Genomic DNA, 15,948 nt, shown 5'->3' with positions numbered 1-15,948 from the left:
GAAAGCTCCGAAGTTTCACAGAGGAAAAAAAAAATTCTCATAATGTTTTAGAGTAGAAGTTAACAAGCCTGCTGGGATCCTTTTAGCCCCTGCAGAGCTAAGTCTTCAACATTATTAAATGGCTGTCGCATCTGAAGTATGGTGCAACATAACTCAATAAACAACAGAAAACATATGATGCTGAATGGAGGGAGGCTTGTCGATTAACGTGCAGAATAATTCAATTTTAGGACAGGTGTTTGTATGTGATGGAACGAGATACGACTGAAAGATAGACCACCCTTGTGCCGCTCCCCCAAATATTTTGAAACTCATAAGGACAAGAGCATAATGCCAGATGAAAAACTATGTCAAGAATGAACAGAAGCACCACAAAGCAAGTGAAGGAATAAAATTACACATACGCAAAATCTTCAAAATTTACACTGATTACAATAAAAAGTATTCTTGAAAACAAATGTTTGTAAAAGATGGTATTTTCTCAAGTGTTCCACGTTCCCAACCAAGATCATCTACATTCTCATCAGTGACTGAAAATCCCACATAAAAATGGAAGAGTTTACCATTATTTTGGGTGCATTTTTGCCTTTTAATGACTAATCTAAAAATAAAGGAAAACTAAAAGAGATCTGAGTCCTTTATCCAATGTAGATATATACTTGGGCCATTCACTAACTCTTGAATTTAACCTACTAATTTGATATTTTTACATAATGAACGTATTAGTTTAATGTTTTGCATAATGTAAGAAAACATGTAAAAAATGGAAGCATTTACACTCTTGTGAAATTTATTGGACAGTAGGACATTTTGTTATGCTTTCTCAAAGCAAGATTAAAAGGTGAATTGTTTTCGGGTAAAAACGAACTATGCATTCAGACAATCTAACCAACTGAGTCTGAACAGTTTGAACAGTTCTAAGTACCAACTATTTCAAAAGAGTTTTTAAAAACACATTTCGGCCTACGCAAGTAGTTTATATTACTTGTGAATCCAGAAGGAATACCCTACAGGGTTTCCAGGGTCACTCCCATATAGATCATCGGTCTCCAACCTGGCAAACTAGAGCAAATATGGATGAAATGCCCACCTGTTTGCACTCCTTTCCATTTTTAGTGGACAGACGATTTTTTTTTAAATTTACTCTGTTAATATCATTCTGTAAGTCTGACTATACAAAACTCCTAACTATTCACCCAGGAAAACAGCTGACTAAGGCTAACCAAAATATACAGCACTGTTTCTGTAATCAGCTCATCAAAAAGTTTAGGAATCAAGTAACTTTTGTTTATTTTCCTAATCAATAGATACACTCTTCATTCTTATTTAAAATGTCCAATATTTTTATCTGGTTAGTCTAAAATTTGTTGTCGTTTTTACTGATTTGTTCTGATTGGCTTTCTGGTTGCTTATTGGTTTGTATTTTGTTTGAGGACAGTTGAATTTCACCCAAACATTCCTACAGGATACCTTAAATATGAATTTTAATTATTTTTATTTTACTATTCCTAATTGCCATGCCAAAGATTGCTTAGAAGTTTCATGATATTTGGATGGGTGGGGGTATTATTTTCATTTAGGAATTATTGAAAATGTATGGTCCTTTTAAAAACAACTTTGGACCACTTTGCACTAAATCTAGTGATAGAAGGAAAATCGCACTGGACTTGTATTACAGTATGATGCCTTGACCACAAATCTAGTTGACTTTAGTCAAAGTTAAACTTTTCTGAACTTTTTTCTTATCACTTATGAAATTCAGGATTGTTTTCCTACATTATTTCTATATTACACACCTGTTAATATCCTATCATTTTGTTTAAGTTGATTGAAAACTTTCCTCTTTCCCTTGATAGTTATATATTCGCATTTTGAGAGTAAAACAAAAATTCACGCTTTTATAAACTGGCACGTTTTTGATTTTTGAAACTGAAAATTGAGAACTCATTTTTAAATTATGATATAAAATGACAAACTGGTGGATGTTTCACTTTAAGATAGGAAACATCCGTATTTACCCATAAATTTTTTATGTAAAAGTCACCAAACTTCAAAAACTTATTAACATGGTCAATTATTTAACTAGACAGATGCTGAGTGTGAAGGACACCCTATTTTATACATGGTCTACAAATGAATTTCTTTGGGAAACAGGAACCATCTCCCTTGCAGACAATGCTTTGTCCAGAATTCTACAATTGTCATTTGGGTGGCTGGGGCTCTCAGAACTTAATAGCATATATAAAGAAACATGTCCCTCCTCCCCTAAAACACTCCTCAAAAAAATCAAGTTATCAAGTTTGGGGCAATATTTGGATGTTTTCCACCAAACTCCTGAGAAGCACAACCAAAATTGTTGGCCTGTATCTTCAGCAGATAAATTTTTTAATGAGAGAAAAGAGAAGAAAGTGATTGAAATTGTTCTTTTTCTTGAGTTTCTAGTTTCTCAGTCTCTTCCCTCTAAGGTACCCTTTTCAAGTCCCTTCTCCAGCTTGTGATGCCAGTGTGTAACTTAGAGCTGAGAGCCAAGGGTGGGGGCAGGGAAATCTCCTGAGGTGCTGCTTACTAATGTAATTCCATAAATCAGCTAATGGGAGAGAAACCAGATCTGTGTGGTCTCTAATGCTGTCCCACAGAGATCAATCATGTCACCTGAACAATGTTCAGGGACTAAGAGGCTAGGGTTGCCCAAGGGATGATTCTATCCCTTGAGTCATATGAGGCTGAGATATTTTAAAAAGTTAGATCTTCATATCAGAAATGTAACTACTGTGAATCTGAAAACTGAAGGATTGATTACCTTTCCATGAGAGAAAGTGCTATTATGTAACTTATTATCATAATGCATAATCACATGTTTATTAAAATCTCTCAATTTAATATTGATCATTTAGGATGCAAGTTTTTAAGGTAAGTTTTGTTGCAAAAAGGGCATATAGTATTTGTAATAACTGCTTTGAATAATTAGTGACAAGTTTTTAATACAGTAATTGACTAAATGAACAGTGTTCTATGCAAATACACAGTATCACAGAAAAACTAAATTTGTTTTATGTGCATTGTTATCTTATGGAATATTATCAAGAGGGTGATTTTATAAACATATTTCCAAGGCATCAAGATGCTCTTAACATGAGATGAAGCAGGAAAATGTGAAAATAAGTTAGGTTGTTCTAAAAGGAATGCCAGAGAGGAGGCTTTAAAAAATGTGGGCAAGAATCCCAAAACATCCATGTGAATCTGTCTTAATTTCAGTTTACTCACCCTGAAAATCTGATTAAGCCTCCAGTCTTTGGGAGGAGAATAAGTCAATGGAAAGAAGGACTCATGAGGTTTGAAATGATAAATAAGAAAAAAACTAATGATTATGATGCAATTATTAATTGGTGTCCATAATTTAAAGCCAACAAATATTAGCTACTGAACTTAAACCTGAAGTCCACAGGTAATACCCATAATGAAACCCCAAATCATTATCCTCAGCCAGGGAGTCTATCCAATCTCTAAAACATCTCCACAGATGATGATAACTTACAGGAACCAAATTAGAGAGGGAAGCAGGTCAGCAGGGGACTTTTCACCCACCAGCAAACACTGCTCCAGCTTTGGTTCAGTCATGTAAACCCTGTCACTCTGACATGCATCCAGCTGGTTTCCTACAACCATAACTGTGTGGTTACACATGTGCTTAAGGCTGCCATTGCCTTTTTAAAATAAGCTAGATAGAGTCTTAGCCAATTAAAAAACAAAACAAAACCCCTCCCCCAAACTTTTTCTTTCTGCCAAATAGCATTCCACTAACAATCTTAGCCTTGAACCATGACCTTCTTGTAGGAAGGAGTATGTAGTTAGGAAAACATCTTCAGAGAGCTCTATGAAGACTGAAATTTGTTTCCCTTCTCACCCACACCCCATTTTCTGAAGATCAACAGAACTTTTGTGCACGTGGATTTAAAAGAAAAGGTAGTACTATGGGATCATCTGTGATCAAAATGTCTAAGGAATTTAAACATCACAACAAGTCTGTGGGAAAACTACCCAAATGAGAAAAAAATGGAAAAAAATTTATGAAATTTGTCTAGACTGATAAATCAGCATAGAAACTTGTGCAGAAAACCTATTGATAGCCACATTAAGCTCCTTCAGAGCGGTTATTTACTAAGTAAATCAGAATTATTCAGTGGCCCTACCCACTGCATACTCTAAATTGGGATGCAGGCTGGGCCATGGGTCTAGCTGAAGGTGTAGCCTACTTGCAACATGAAATCTATTATGCTACATAGCATATAGTTAAAGAGGAAAAATAAAGCCATCTAGTCCTTATCAACTGGGCATTAACAGGAAATTTTATCATGAACTGAATTTTAATTCCCATAGGCCTTAGAGACTAGAGGTAAGTTGCAATAAATTAATCCAGAAAAACACAATTCAAGAACTAAAAACTAGTTTTTGCCACCTAAGAAAATAGATAGACCTGCATTTTTATAATTGCTATTATCTTTGTTTAAGCAGCGTTGCCAAAGGAAATGTAGTAAACCACTCTGAAGTAAAGTCAAACTCTTGACAAAGAGATGAATTCTCTTATAAGGAGGGATAAGTGCAATGTTTTGATGGACCTGATCACAATCAATAATGATAGCAATACAACACTGTGGTTTTTTTTGGAATCCCAAAGTGCCATTTGCTTTGTATATTAATAAAACTTAAAAAAAAAATCTGTATCTTATTTGTGTTCAAACCTGCAACAGAATTCTTTAACTTTCCTCTTTTAACCTTTTAAAGAGGTTCTCCTTCATGGAGAAAACTCCTTGAAGCAGTGCTCGCAATTTTTAAAAAGAATGGGCAAGTGCCCTCTGATAATAACTTGTGAGAGCCAGTCTCACTCTATAATCTGACCCATAGAACATTCCCAAATGTTAAATCCACCATCTACATTCTCAAGTATATATGAACATCCTGCCATCTACTCTGCAAATTTTATCAAGGGACTAAATACGATTACTTTTCCATATTTCTTTGTTAAACATTCCACTAAAACCATTTACCTACGATTGTACATTTTTTCCCTTTTGTTTTGATCAAGTTACCATATGAAATTTCCACCAGACACATCACTCCTTGTATTTAACATAATTAAAAGCCTAATTTAACAATTACTTTAGTGGTAATCAGTACATGCCTGTTGTAAGGTCATATAGGAAAAAGAAACTATTATTGACCATCTAGGGTATCAATCGAAACTGTGCTTGGTGTATAGAACAATTTTGTGACCACAAAAATGGTTACTTTGTCAGATGCAGAGCCCAGAGTAAATATACTTTGGTAACCAAATTTTTTTGGAATCATTTGTTTCTGAAACTACATGAAACAATTCTTAAATAGAATTACCATCACCTGCCCGAACTGAACTAATTTCGTCCCTTTATTCTTAGACACATCCTTCTTAAAAATTGCAGGTGGTGTTCAGCTTTCCATATTATTTCTGCTTTCTCAAAAAAACACCAGATATGCAGAAAATGGAAAATAGAAACGTTTTTTATCACGGTGGAGAGAAAAAAAAAAAAAAACTATTCTAGAAGGGGGTAGAACACCCTTTTGAAAGCATGTATTTCAGCTTCAATGATCACTCCGATTGTGTTTTAATGGAACTATAGGCTTTTGTGCCACAAAGTGTGCCCTCACTGTTATAACTGGGCCACTAAGAAGTCTCCCTTAGCCTATAAAAGTATATAAAACGCGAAGTGTCCAATCCTTTGGGCAGAGATGCTTTTAAAACTAATACTAAGAGGGAGGGGGCATTTTTGACCATACTGAATGTGAAACTTCTGATTTTTTTAAACCAATTACATTAGTTTACCACCACAGATAAAAAGGAGGGGCGCACCCCCCCCCCATCTGGAGGCCAGTTCCACGCGAAGTGCATCTGGGGAGGGTGGTGGAGAGGCCGTGCCCTCGCAACCACCTGCGACTGTATCTTACAACCTGAAGGAAGCTTCAGGAAAGGGGTACTGCATCTTCAAGCCAGACAAGAAGCCCTGAAGGGGAGAAGAGAGGGGAGTGAGGAGGGAAGGGGGGAGACTGGGAAACAAGAAATCATCTCCTCTGACCTCTAGTGAAGTGCCAGGTTTTTTCTTTAGCTCTTCACATTTTCTAAATTTGCAGATCTGGTGTCCCGTTTTGCGGTTCCTGCAACTGCTGCAGACGCCACAGTTGATGAGCCTCTTGCAGGGCACGCAGACCCCACACCTTTTCCTCTTCTTCTTGGCCGGGTTGGCTCCGCTAGCTCCCCCTGAGGAGGACGAGGAGGAGGAGGAATGATTCTGCGGGCAGTCTGCCAGATTGGCAATTTGAAACGCACTGTCTGTGACGGCTGCTGAGGCTGCTGCGGGGGAGTGAAGGGCTGTCATGACGATGACCCCTGGAGGTAATGAGATGCCCCCTAAAGCCGGGATAGCGGAAAAAGTCCCCACGCGCTCGGGGAGATTCATTATCTCTGCTTCAGCAGCGCCGCATTTGAGCTTGTTCATGCATTCCCCCGCCAAAGGTCTGCAGTGTTCAGGGGATAAGGTGGAGAGGAAATTAGTATTTGCCATTTGCAACGACGGCTCTGGCGGGCAGCCAGCTTTCCCCAGCCTCTGGGAGTCGTTTCGGTGGTGCATGCTGGTCCTGCTGCCGCCGCCGCCGCCGCCGCCACCGCCGCCGCCGCCGCCGCCGCCGCCACCGCCGCCGGCGGGGAGGATTGCCGAGGAGGAGGCGGAGGAGGAGGCGGCGGCGGAGGAGGATTTCCTGCCGCCCCCGCCGCCCCCGCCACCGCCCCCGCCGCCCCCGCCGCCGCCGCCCCCGCCGCCGCCGCCCCCGCCCCCGCCGCTGCCCCAGAGCATGGCGGTGGCGGCGGCGGCGGTGGCCGCGTTGTCGCAGTTCCAGGGGGACATGCCGATGCGCGCGGCGGCCGCGGCGGCGGCGGCGCTGCTGGGGAAGATGGGGGTGGTGATGCGCGCGATCTTGGCCGCCTGCGGGAAGGCGCCCCCGTTGGTCTTGTAGAAGGAGGTGGCAAAGGAGCGGTAGCGCTCCATCTCCGAGTTGTAATCCACAAGGCTGTTCAGGGCCCCCTCGGGCAGGTGGCTTTCCTTGGGCAAGCCCGGGGCCTCCGGGCTCGGCCCGGGCTCCACGCAGACATTGGTGTTCATGGTGCAGGGGGGGAAGAAGGGGTGCAGGGTGGAAGTGGGGACCGCCTGGTCCGACACCTGGGTGGGAAAGGGGGGGAGGTGGGGGGGAGGGAAGGGGGTGATGGTGGTGTCGGGGTGGGGGCCGAGGCGGGAGGGGAAAGTGGGTCCGGATGGGGAGAGCAAGGTGAGGACTGCTTTATTCCTCTCTGGGGCGCATTTCCACAGACGGTGAATTCCCAGGCAGCGTCTTCCTTAGCATTATCCTCCAACTGTTACAACTAAAATAAAGAAAGTCATTCCAACGAGCTGCACGAGGAAAAAGATTAAAAATAAATAAACAGCCTCCCTCACCACCCCACCGCAGACACTGAGAGCTCCCGCATTCTTCGTCAGGTCGTTTGCATGACAATCATCAAGACGTGACCCCCCGATTCCCGCCCACCCCCCCACACACGCTCCCAACCCACTCCCTCCCACCCCACAGCACACCGCAGCTCCTCCCCCCTATTCTCATAACCCTCCAGAGAAAATGTATTAATAGCCAGGATACCCAGGGAAAGAGGAAAGACGGGGGTGACAAATGCCGAGGGAAAAGGGCAATTGGAGTGCTAAAGACATGCAAATCAGGGGTGGGAGGGCGATACTACCTATAAGCAGAGGGCATTTAAACATTATGAAATGTGTGAACAAGTGCTGCCTGGGCATGCAAATGCTGTAAAGTAGAAAACAGCAATGGCCCTATGAGGAAAATGAACAGGAAATTAGCAAATGAAGTACTGAGAAAGTCTACAATACATCCGAGTATAAACTGTAAGCAAACACAATACAACTGAGAGCTGAGAGACTGCCCACATACAATCCGAACTAAAGAGGCAGGGAAAAAAGAACTACCAGCTGCCACAGTGTCCTTCTGTGTCTGCGGTCATTAGTTTGAATCCCAGCACAGCTGGCTCTGTTAGGGTCTTAATTCAATGGACCAAGGACAGGTCTCAATTGTACAAGCCATTTGGTGGTGGGGCTTGGTGGGGGTAAGAGGGTGGTGTTCTACTTGTTTAAAAGAAAGAAAGAACGAAAGAAAGAAAAGAAAGACGGACTAGATACAAATTTTTAAAAATAATACAAACAATGTCACAGGTTTTAAACCAACTGCCTGCAGCCTCTGTAAGAATATTCCCAATAATTCCAAATGGAGACTCCTGTCTCTTCCCAAGACAAGAGGAAAGCATGGGACTTTTTTTTTTTTTTTTTTTTTTAAGAATCTCTCATACTCACTGCTTTTTACATTGAGTAAAAGATGGGGGGGGGGAGGAAGGGAGATCTCTTAAGGTGGTGTTTACCTGAAGAAATAACCTTTAAAAAGATTTTTTTTCTTTTGCTCTTTTTAAAAGGAAAGTTTAATGTTAACTGGGTATTTGCATTCATCTCTTTGCTTATAGGCCATTATTATGCTTTAGGAAGAGATATTTTAGTTGTTTATCACAGAGGAAGAGGTACGTCTCAGCCCTTGAAGAAGTAATGCAAAGACATAAAGTGTATATTAACCTAAAAAACCCAGTTTCTTTGTTTCCAGATTTTGGGGGGGGGAGCAGAATATCTTTTGGTGACATCTTCTGAAGCCCACATATTGGCCTGGAATGTGGAGTTCAGGGAATTCTAAATGGGGGCCCAGTAGTCTCAAATATTCAGTTCAAAATGGATATCAATTATAGTAATTATGGTTATAATTAGATTAATGAACCATTTATGCCCAAACTCCAAGTGCAAAAACTTCAAGACCTGCTGATGAGGTGCCCTAAAAAGAGGGGTTTACGTAAACAAATCCCTATTAGGCAAAGTAAATCAAGATAAGGAACCTCACCCCAGGCTGGATTAGAAGCTAGTAGGCATCTTTCAATCACAGCAAAAGCCCCTAATCACTCAGGAACCACCTCTGTGGTTTCACATTAGGGAAAACTGCTCCCTTCAGAGGTCTGATGGCAATACAAAGGGTGCCCCCCAAATGCTCCTGGCTAAATATTCTTGATGCTTGGAAGGGGGTAGGGGAAGACACAGCAAGATGATGCATATAGCTTCAGTTTCTGCGAATCACATTGTAACTGCAAGACCATAATAACTGCTACTCAGTAAAAACTAGTTATGCCAACCATGCATTAGCTATCACATTGAGTGAAGGGAAAAAATTCAGTATTTTAGTCTTTTGACCTTGTTCCAAATAAAGAAATAATTTAATGTCCCTTTTCCAGAGTATTAGAGGGCTGTTTCCAAACACAAGCTTTCCTTGCTTTTCCTATTGCCATCACCTCCCCCTCCCTCCCTCAAGGTTTAATGCCACCAGAAACTGTAGAAAATGATTGTGCCCAGTATCCAGGTCATTATTGTTTAATCAATGCATCTCTGGAGCATGAAAAAGGTACCTAAGCCACAGCTATTGTTTGGATTTTCTTTAAAAAACAAAATAAAACACACACAAATAACTATAGTCCTATTCCAAAGCTAAATTAGACAACCGTACTTCATGATCCTGTTTTGCCTTTAAACAATGTGACTGTCCATGCCTAATATTGTATGTCTGGTCTACCAGAGACATAGAGATCAAAGGTCATATTTAACATTCAGGAGGAGGGGCGGGTGCAGATTAATTAATAAATTAATACAGCGAAGCCTTTTATTGCTGGACTCCAGCATTAATAATCTACTTTTACAATCCCAACGGACAGCAAACATTTAAGAGAAAAAAAGCCAGAGAAAGAGAAAGAACAATCACTTACCAGTCTCTTTTTATTTGGGGAGCCTTAGAATTTGCAGACGCTGCTAGTCTGCCTTTAATTAGTTGCACATCACCCCCTAACACAAAGAAACACAAATCCAGATGTGTCTTGGCAGCTCCCAATTACAACTTTAATACTTGTAAACAAACTGTTGGGGGGGGGGATAAATAAATATGCGGATCAAAAAAAAAATACCTGTAAATGGCTTTTTTTTTTCTTGTTGCAGAGAGAAGGAGGAGGAGATGGTGTTAGTGGTGGGGGTGGAAGGAGGAGGAGGTGGGGGGAGAGGAAAGAGCCGAGTGTGAGTGTATGTGTGAGAGCGCGGGGCTGTTCTCGGTGGTCTCTCCTCTCCCAGCGCGTTGCTCTCCGTCCGTCTCCAGTCGCTGTGTGCGAGGGAGGGAGGGAGCCGGGGAGCCTCTCTCTCTCCCCTCTCTCTCTCTCTCTCCCTCTCTCTCACCCTCCCCCCTTCCCTCTCTGTTTGTGTGTGTGCGTGTGTGTGGTTGCTGGGGGAGGGGAGCGCGAGAGAAAGGCGAGGGAGGAGGTGTGGAGGCTGGGGGCGGGGGCGGGGGCGGGGGGGGGTGATTGGCGCCGAGGTGAGGAGGACGCAGGGACGTGGACACCTACTGATGATTGGCTGCAAATTACACGGGGAACAAGAGGCGCACGCGGGCCGGCGCTCCCCTTCACAAATCCTCTCCTCGGCGGAGGAGCCACGTTTCCCTGCTCGCCTGCCGTTCGCCCTCCCTCCCGGCGCCCGGCTCTCCGGCTCAGACGCCCAGCACCGAGGGCCGTTGATTATTTTCTTTTGCTCTCGGAGATAATTGCTTGGAAGGGATGGAAAGAGGGCGTTTCCGCCGCTCTCTCTCGGCGTGTGCGCGTGTGTGTGTGTGTGTGTGTGTGTGTGTGTGCGCGCGTGCGGGGGGTGGGGGGAGCGTGTGCGGGTGTGTGTGTGTAAATAAACTTGTCTGGGTTTTCTGGATGGGTTGAGGAGAGGAGTACACGAAACAGAAAAGGTCGCGTTTGTTTGAAGAATGCTCTTAGTTCGCACCCTGCCGCATGGCTTTTAAATAATTCTCCTGCTGTACCTAGACTTTTTCAAAGATCTTATCACTTGGGGCTTTAAAGTAAGGGAAAACGGATCAGGTTTCTTGTTGTCCACATCTTTTAAATATTTGTATACCAGAATGTAAAAAATTGGTGATGTGACGCTTGACCGATCTCCAAATCAATCTCAGTCCTTCTCTCCCTCTCTTCTTTCCCCCCTCCCCTCCTCGCCTCTCCTCTCCCTTTCCTCCTCTCACTCTCCCTCTCTCCTCCAATCCCCTTCTTTTCTGTTCCATCTGGTGGTTCCAAGTATTAACTCAGATTTTTAACTTACTGCCCTATTTTTAATTTCAAACTTTACTCAAACAAAACTACTTTTATATCTGCATTAATTGATTTTATACTACTATGACTTCTTGACACTCAGAGAAAGAGCTTAATAATGGACAGATAAATCTTTTACCACAGGTCATGTATAAATAAAACTCACTCATAAATGCAGCTATGAATTAACTTTTTCACTGCTGCCTTCAACAAAATGAGATATTCCTGGATTCATGCTATCCTACTATTGAAATGAAGTATGCTCTAGTGGAAATGGTTATGAAATAATATATAAAAGCATGGATCTTTTTTGATAATAATTTCCTAAGACCGGCTAACATTAAGCTACAAAAGTAAAAAAGAAAAAAAAATAGACTGTTTAACGTGGTGTTCTAAAGTTTTGTATTAAAATTCAAACAATATTCTGAAATAAGGCAATACTGTATCTTCAGCAAAGGAAGAAAAGTATCATAATGAGTTGTTTCTTTTATAATAACAAAATACTGAAAAGATATTTTAAACCATTTTATATTTGAATTTTCAAAAGATTGACCTTGACCATATCAAGATTCTGCCAACTATACAGGATTGATTATTGATAAGATGTTAAGAACTGTGGTGTGTATAAATGAAATTGATGTCCCAAGAGTGGGTAACTAGTGAAATGAGGGGAAGATTCTTTCATGACTCATTGATTAATATGAATGTTTTGGTGTTTTTTAAACATAAAATAAGTTGGTTATAAAATTAAACAAATTGGCTATCTGGCATTTACAGACAAAATAACTGGATGGTTAATAATTACTTAAATTCACTGATAAGATTTTTTATACTTTTGTTAATTCCTTGTAAAAGCAAGGAAGGCCATTTTCTTCCTTTCTTTCTTTCTTTTTCTTTCTTTCTTTCTTTCTTCTTCTTTTTTTTTTTTTTTTTTTTTTTTACTTTTTTGAGCCTAGCATCGTAGAAAATTGATCAGCAAAATGTAGGCACTTTTTAATGAATGAAAACATATTGCAAAGCTGATAGATTCTTAACCATCTTTTCAAGATATTTATAATATCAGTCCAATAATAAAAGTTTTGAAGTTCGTAAATAAACAGTTTTTTAAAATCAAAACACTATGCTTTCTCATGCCATATTTGCTTTCATTTTCAGAATACACCAAGCTCACTTCCAAAATGAAACTCTAAACAAATGAGAGAAAATAGGCTCCAAATTCCAAAGAATTTTATTTTCTAGTTTATAAAGTAAAAACTCCAGACCATTTAGTCTTAATTGGTAAGAGATGCTATTAATGACCCATCCATATCAGATCTGTGCTAAGTGGTTTGCAGATGCTTTATTTTAATATATATTTATGCACTAACCATATGAGGTAATTATTTCCATTCTTACAAATAAGTAAATTGAGGCCCATAAAAATTAGATAACCAAGATTGGGTCTTAAATTTTAATGTATAACAAGGCAAAATCTGCACCCAATCCTGTCTCCAAAGCCTTACACTTCTAATCTTTATCCTAGTCTATCAGTAATGAATTAATTAATCAATAAACCCTCTCTGCATACTAGAACCTTAGTTTTAATTATGATCATAGGCCTCTAATTAATATGACATTAATTGAACATATAGAACAAACGATAAAATATACCTCATGGCTCTGATATTACATCATCGTCTTTCGATTAGGGAATTGATTACATCCTTGGCCAAATGGGATAAAGAGAAATATCTCTTTTCTTGTCTACCTCTTATCCTTTATTATTATTATTTGTTATACTAGTTTTGCCACTTGCATATCTGTCATGTTTCACACCAGTCCTTGTCCTATGTTGTGATGTGTCAGTGTTTTGTAACAATTGCTGAGAACACTTAGTCCTCTGTTAACTCTTCTTAGGAATCCACAGTTCTACAAGTACGAAAAGCTAAGGTTTGTTCCCTCTGCAAAACGCCTGCTACAGCTTCTGATTACCTGAAAGTGGGCCTTTCCTCTGCTTTATGTGTTTTGTGATCTGAAGCAGGAGTACAGGGTCTTCATTGATATCTTCATGGGAAAATGCAAAATTACAACTTGAGTATCACCTGAAAAAGTATCTTCTCCTCTGAAAACATTTTGTAATGTGCTAAGAAATATCATTAAAGCATTGCTGCCTTTCATCATGATCAGTATCACCATTATCCCGGAATCTCTAAAAAGGTAGCATATCTGTCCTAACAAAAAGACTCCGAAATGTATCAGCACAAAAACCATAGGAGTATATTTTTTGCTTCTGAAACAGCCCAGGGTGGGAATTTCAGATCAGAGAACCATTCTCCTCTATGAGTGATTCATGGTTCCAGTTTCCTTCTATCTTGGCACTTTGCTGTCCCCAAAGGACTGCTCACCAACTACAAGGAGCAAGCAGAAGGGCATGGAGAAGGCACCATCCCTTCTTAAAGACCTTGGTCTTGAAGTGATCCACAGTGCTGCCGCTCACATGCAATTACTTGTCAAGAATTGTGACGTGCCGCGACTAGCTGCAAAGTTTGCTGCACAGTCACTTCCTAAATGTAACTCTATTACTGTGGAGTAGAGAAACGATTTTGGTGGACAGCTGGCAGTTTCCCACACAGAGTAACACTAAAAGGAGAATAACCGGCTGGAGGGTTTAAATAGTCCACACAGCCCAGAAGTGACCTTAAGATTCCTCCTTCCCTAAGAGCATTTTTGCTGATTATCACCCTGAGAGATTACCATTAAGAGCAATCTCAATGACTTTGGGGGAAAGTTTGGCAACCAGGAACAAATTATGTTTCTTAAATACGTGTAGGACATCCAAACTATGGTTAGAATATTCAAACAAGAATTTACTGGGGCGCCTGGGTGGCGCAGTTGGTTAAGCGTCTGACTTCAGCCAGGTCACGATCTCGCGGTCCGTGAGTTCGAGCCCCGCGTCAGGCTCTGGGCTGATGGCTCAGAGCCTGGAGCCTGTTTCTGATTCTGTGTCTCCCTCTCTCTCTGCCCCTCCCCCATTCATGCTCTGTCTCTCTGTGTCCCAAAAATAAATAAATGTTGAAAAAAAAATTAAAAAAAAAAAAAAAAAAAGAATTTACTAAAGAACAAAGAAAGCATAAGTAACCAAAGCGGAGGAAATACCACAAACATAAAATAAACTTAAAGATAAATTGTAGTCATTAGCAGCTTACTGGTGTTTTCAAAACCCAGAGGTACCATTTAACCCTCCAACCAGTAAGGTGCTCCCTATTAATTGCTAAAACTATCCACCAGCCAGGTTAGGAAAGGTGAGCAGAGCTCTCTCACCTAACATTGTAGAAGCCACCTTCCCAATTTGTGTTTACAGTCTCTGAGAACTGCCTCTTTCCATCGTAATCCACACTGTGAATAATAATACAATAACTATATCCTTCACAGAAGAAATATACCTATAAAATGGATAGGGAATAATTTTTTTTAACTCTTCTTTGGAGCTACCTGGGAGTTTTATTTCTCTGTCTTCTTTACCAAATTTGAGATCCTTGGTATCAGGAATTGTGTCTTATTCAGTTTTGTGTCCCAGCTCATAGAAGCTTGGCACATGGTAAGATCCTAACCTTCTGTGCCATGCACGTTGAAGGAAAGTAGCACACACAAAACATGGAAATAAGCTCTCCGTTGCCTGTAGGATAAAAATGCAAAATTCATAAGATGGCATTCAAAGCTCTTCTCTGATTGGCCCCATCTTTTGAATCTCATCTCTTATTATACCTTACAAGAACTCTCTACCCCAGCACATCCGTTTCTTCCAGACAACATTCCTCACTTTACCATGACCTTATAAAAAAACAAAGACGAAAACAACAACAACAACAACAACAAAACCCTTTGCTTACAGAATCATAAACTAAGAGGAAGTACTGCTATTTATATAAAAGAGACTTTTTTGCTTGTGGCAAATTATTCTATTATAATGAAATAATATTTTTAAATCCCTTAAGTGAACATATTTTAGAAAATTTTTAGAGATTTTCTTGGTGACTCAAGAAGTGGAATTTGATCAAATTAGTTCTTAAAAATCAATATTCTGCACACCTGTTATTTTCTTTCACTTTTAATTAAATATCGATACATCACTATCACAATGCTGACCTTCATATTCAAAGCTGGTACTCTTAACCTGCCAACAGTAGGTCATGTGCTTTGAGCTGTTTTCCAGCAATAATAAATTTGTCTTAAGCTATCTACACTCTCTGGCCTTGTCTTTCTAATGACTAACAGGAAGAATTTATGAAATGGCTGGCCACCGTTAAGGATAAAATCTGTGACTGTTGAGGGTAATGAAAATAATGGGTTCACAGGGTTAAACCCATTACCTTGGCCTCATTAGCACCATATTCAAATCAACTATCCTCATAAAGTACACACATTCACCTATTTTTACATACAGTCTGGGCACTAGACAGAAATGTACCGAATGCTCTTCTGGGCATTGATTTTTAGTATCGTTCTTCACAAGGTCTAATTTGGTCTAGGCCCACTCTTATTTCTTTGCAGCACTCCTTGTTATATAAATTCTCATTTCTATAAAATTACATCTTTGAGACTCCACTTTGAGACTCAGCTGTGTAACAGTTGTCCACAAACACAGAATCCCATACAAATGAAATAAA

General features: G+C 40.4%; 1 protein-coding gene across 4 annotated transcripts in view; it reads right to left on the bottom strand.

The window, feature by feature from the left end:
- Nucleotides 1-15,948, bottom strand: part of CXXC4 (CXXC finger protein 4) — a 49,366-nt gene that overhangs the window by 19,346 nt on the left and 14,072 nt on the right. For 2 of the 4 annotated variants that reach the window (XR_015250314.1, XM_086704473.1), the window contains exons 1-3: nt 10,130-10,461; nt 9,935-10,010; nt 6,108-7,444 (exon numbers count right to left, since the gene is read on the bottom strand). Coding sequence is in view for 1 of the 4 variants with exons in the window: in XM_086704473.1 (XP_086560599.1) it covers nt 6,108-7,187 (1,080 nt within the window). In the remaining 3 variants the exon portion in view is untranslated. Of the gene's footprint in view, nt 1-6,107; nt 7,445-9,934; nt 10,011-10,129; nt 10,462-15,948 lie in introns of those variants that run through there. The other 2 variants (XR_015250315.1, XR_015250316.1) reach the window with 2 other exon arrangements.

This window comes from Puma concolor, chromosome B1 (assembly GCF_028749965.1).
Source record: "Puma concolor isolate L17-30 chromosome B1, mPumCon1.1.hap2, whole genome shotgun sequence".
In the NCBI taxonomy this organism is placed as follows: domain Eukaryota; kingdom Metazoa; phylum Chordata; class Mammalia; order Carnivora; family Felidae; genus Puma; species Puma concolor.
The sequence above is the reverse complement of the archived record's forward strand: the minus strand, read 5'-3'. Positions and strand labels throughout refer to the sequence as shown.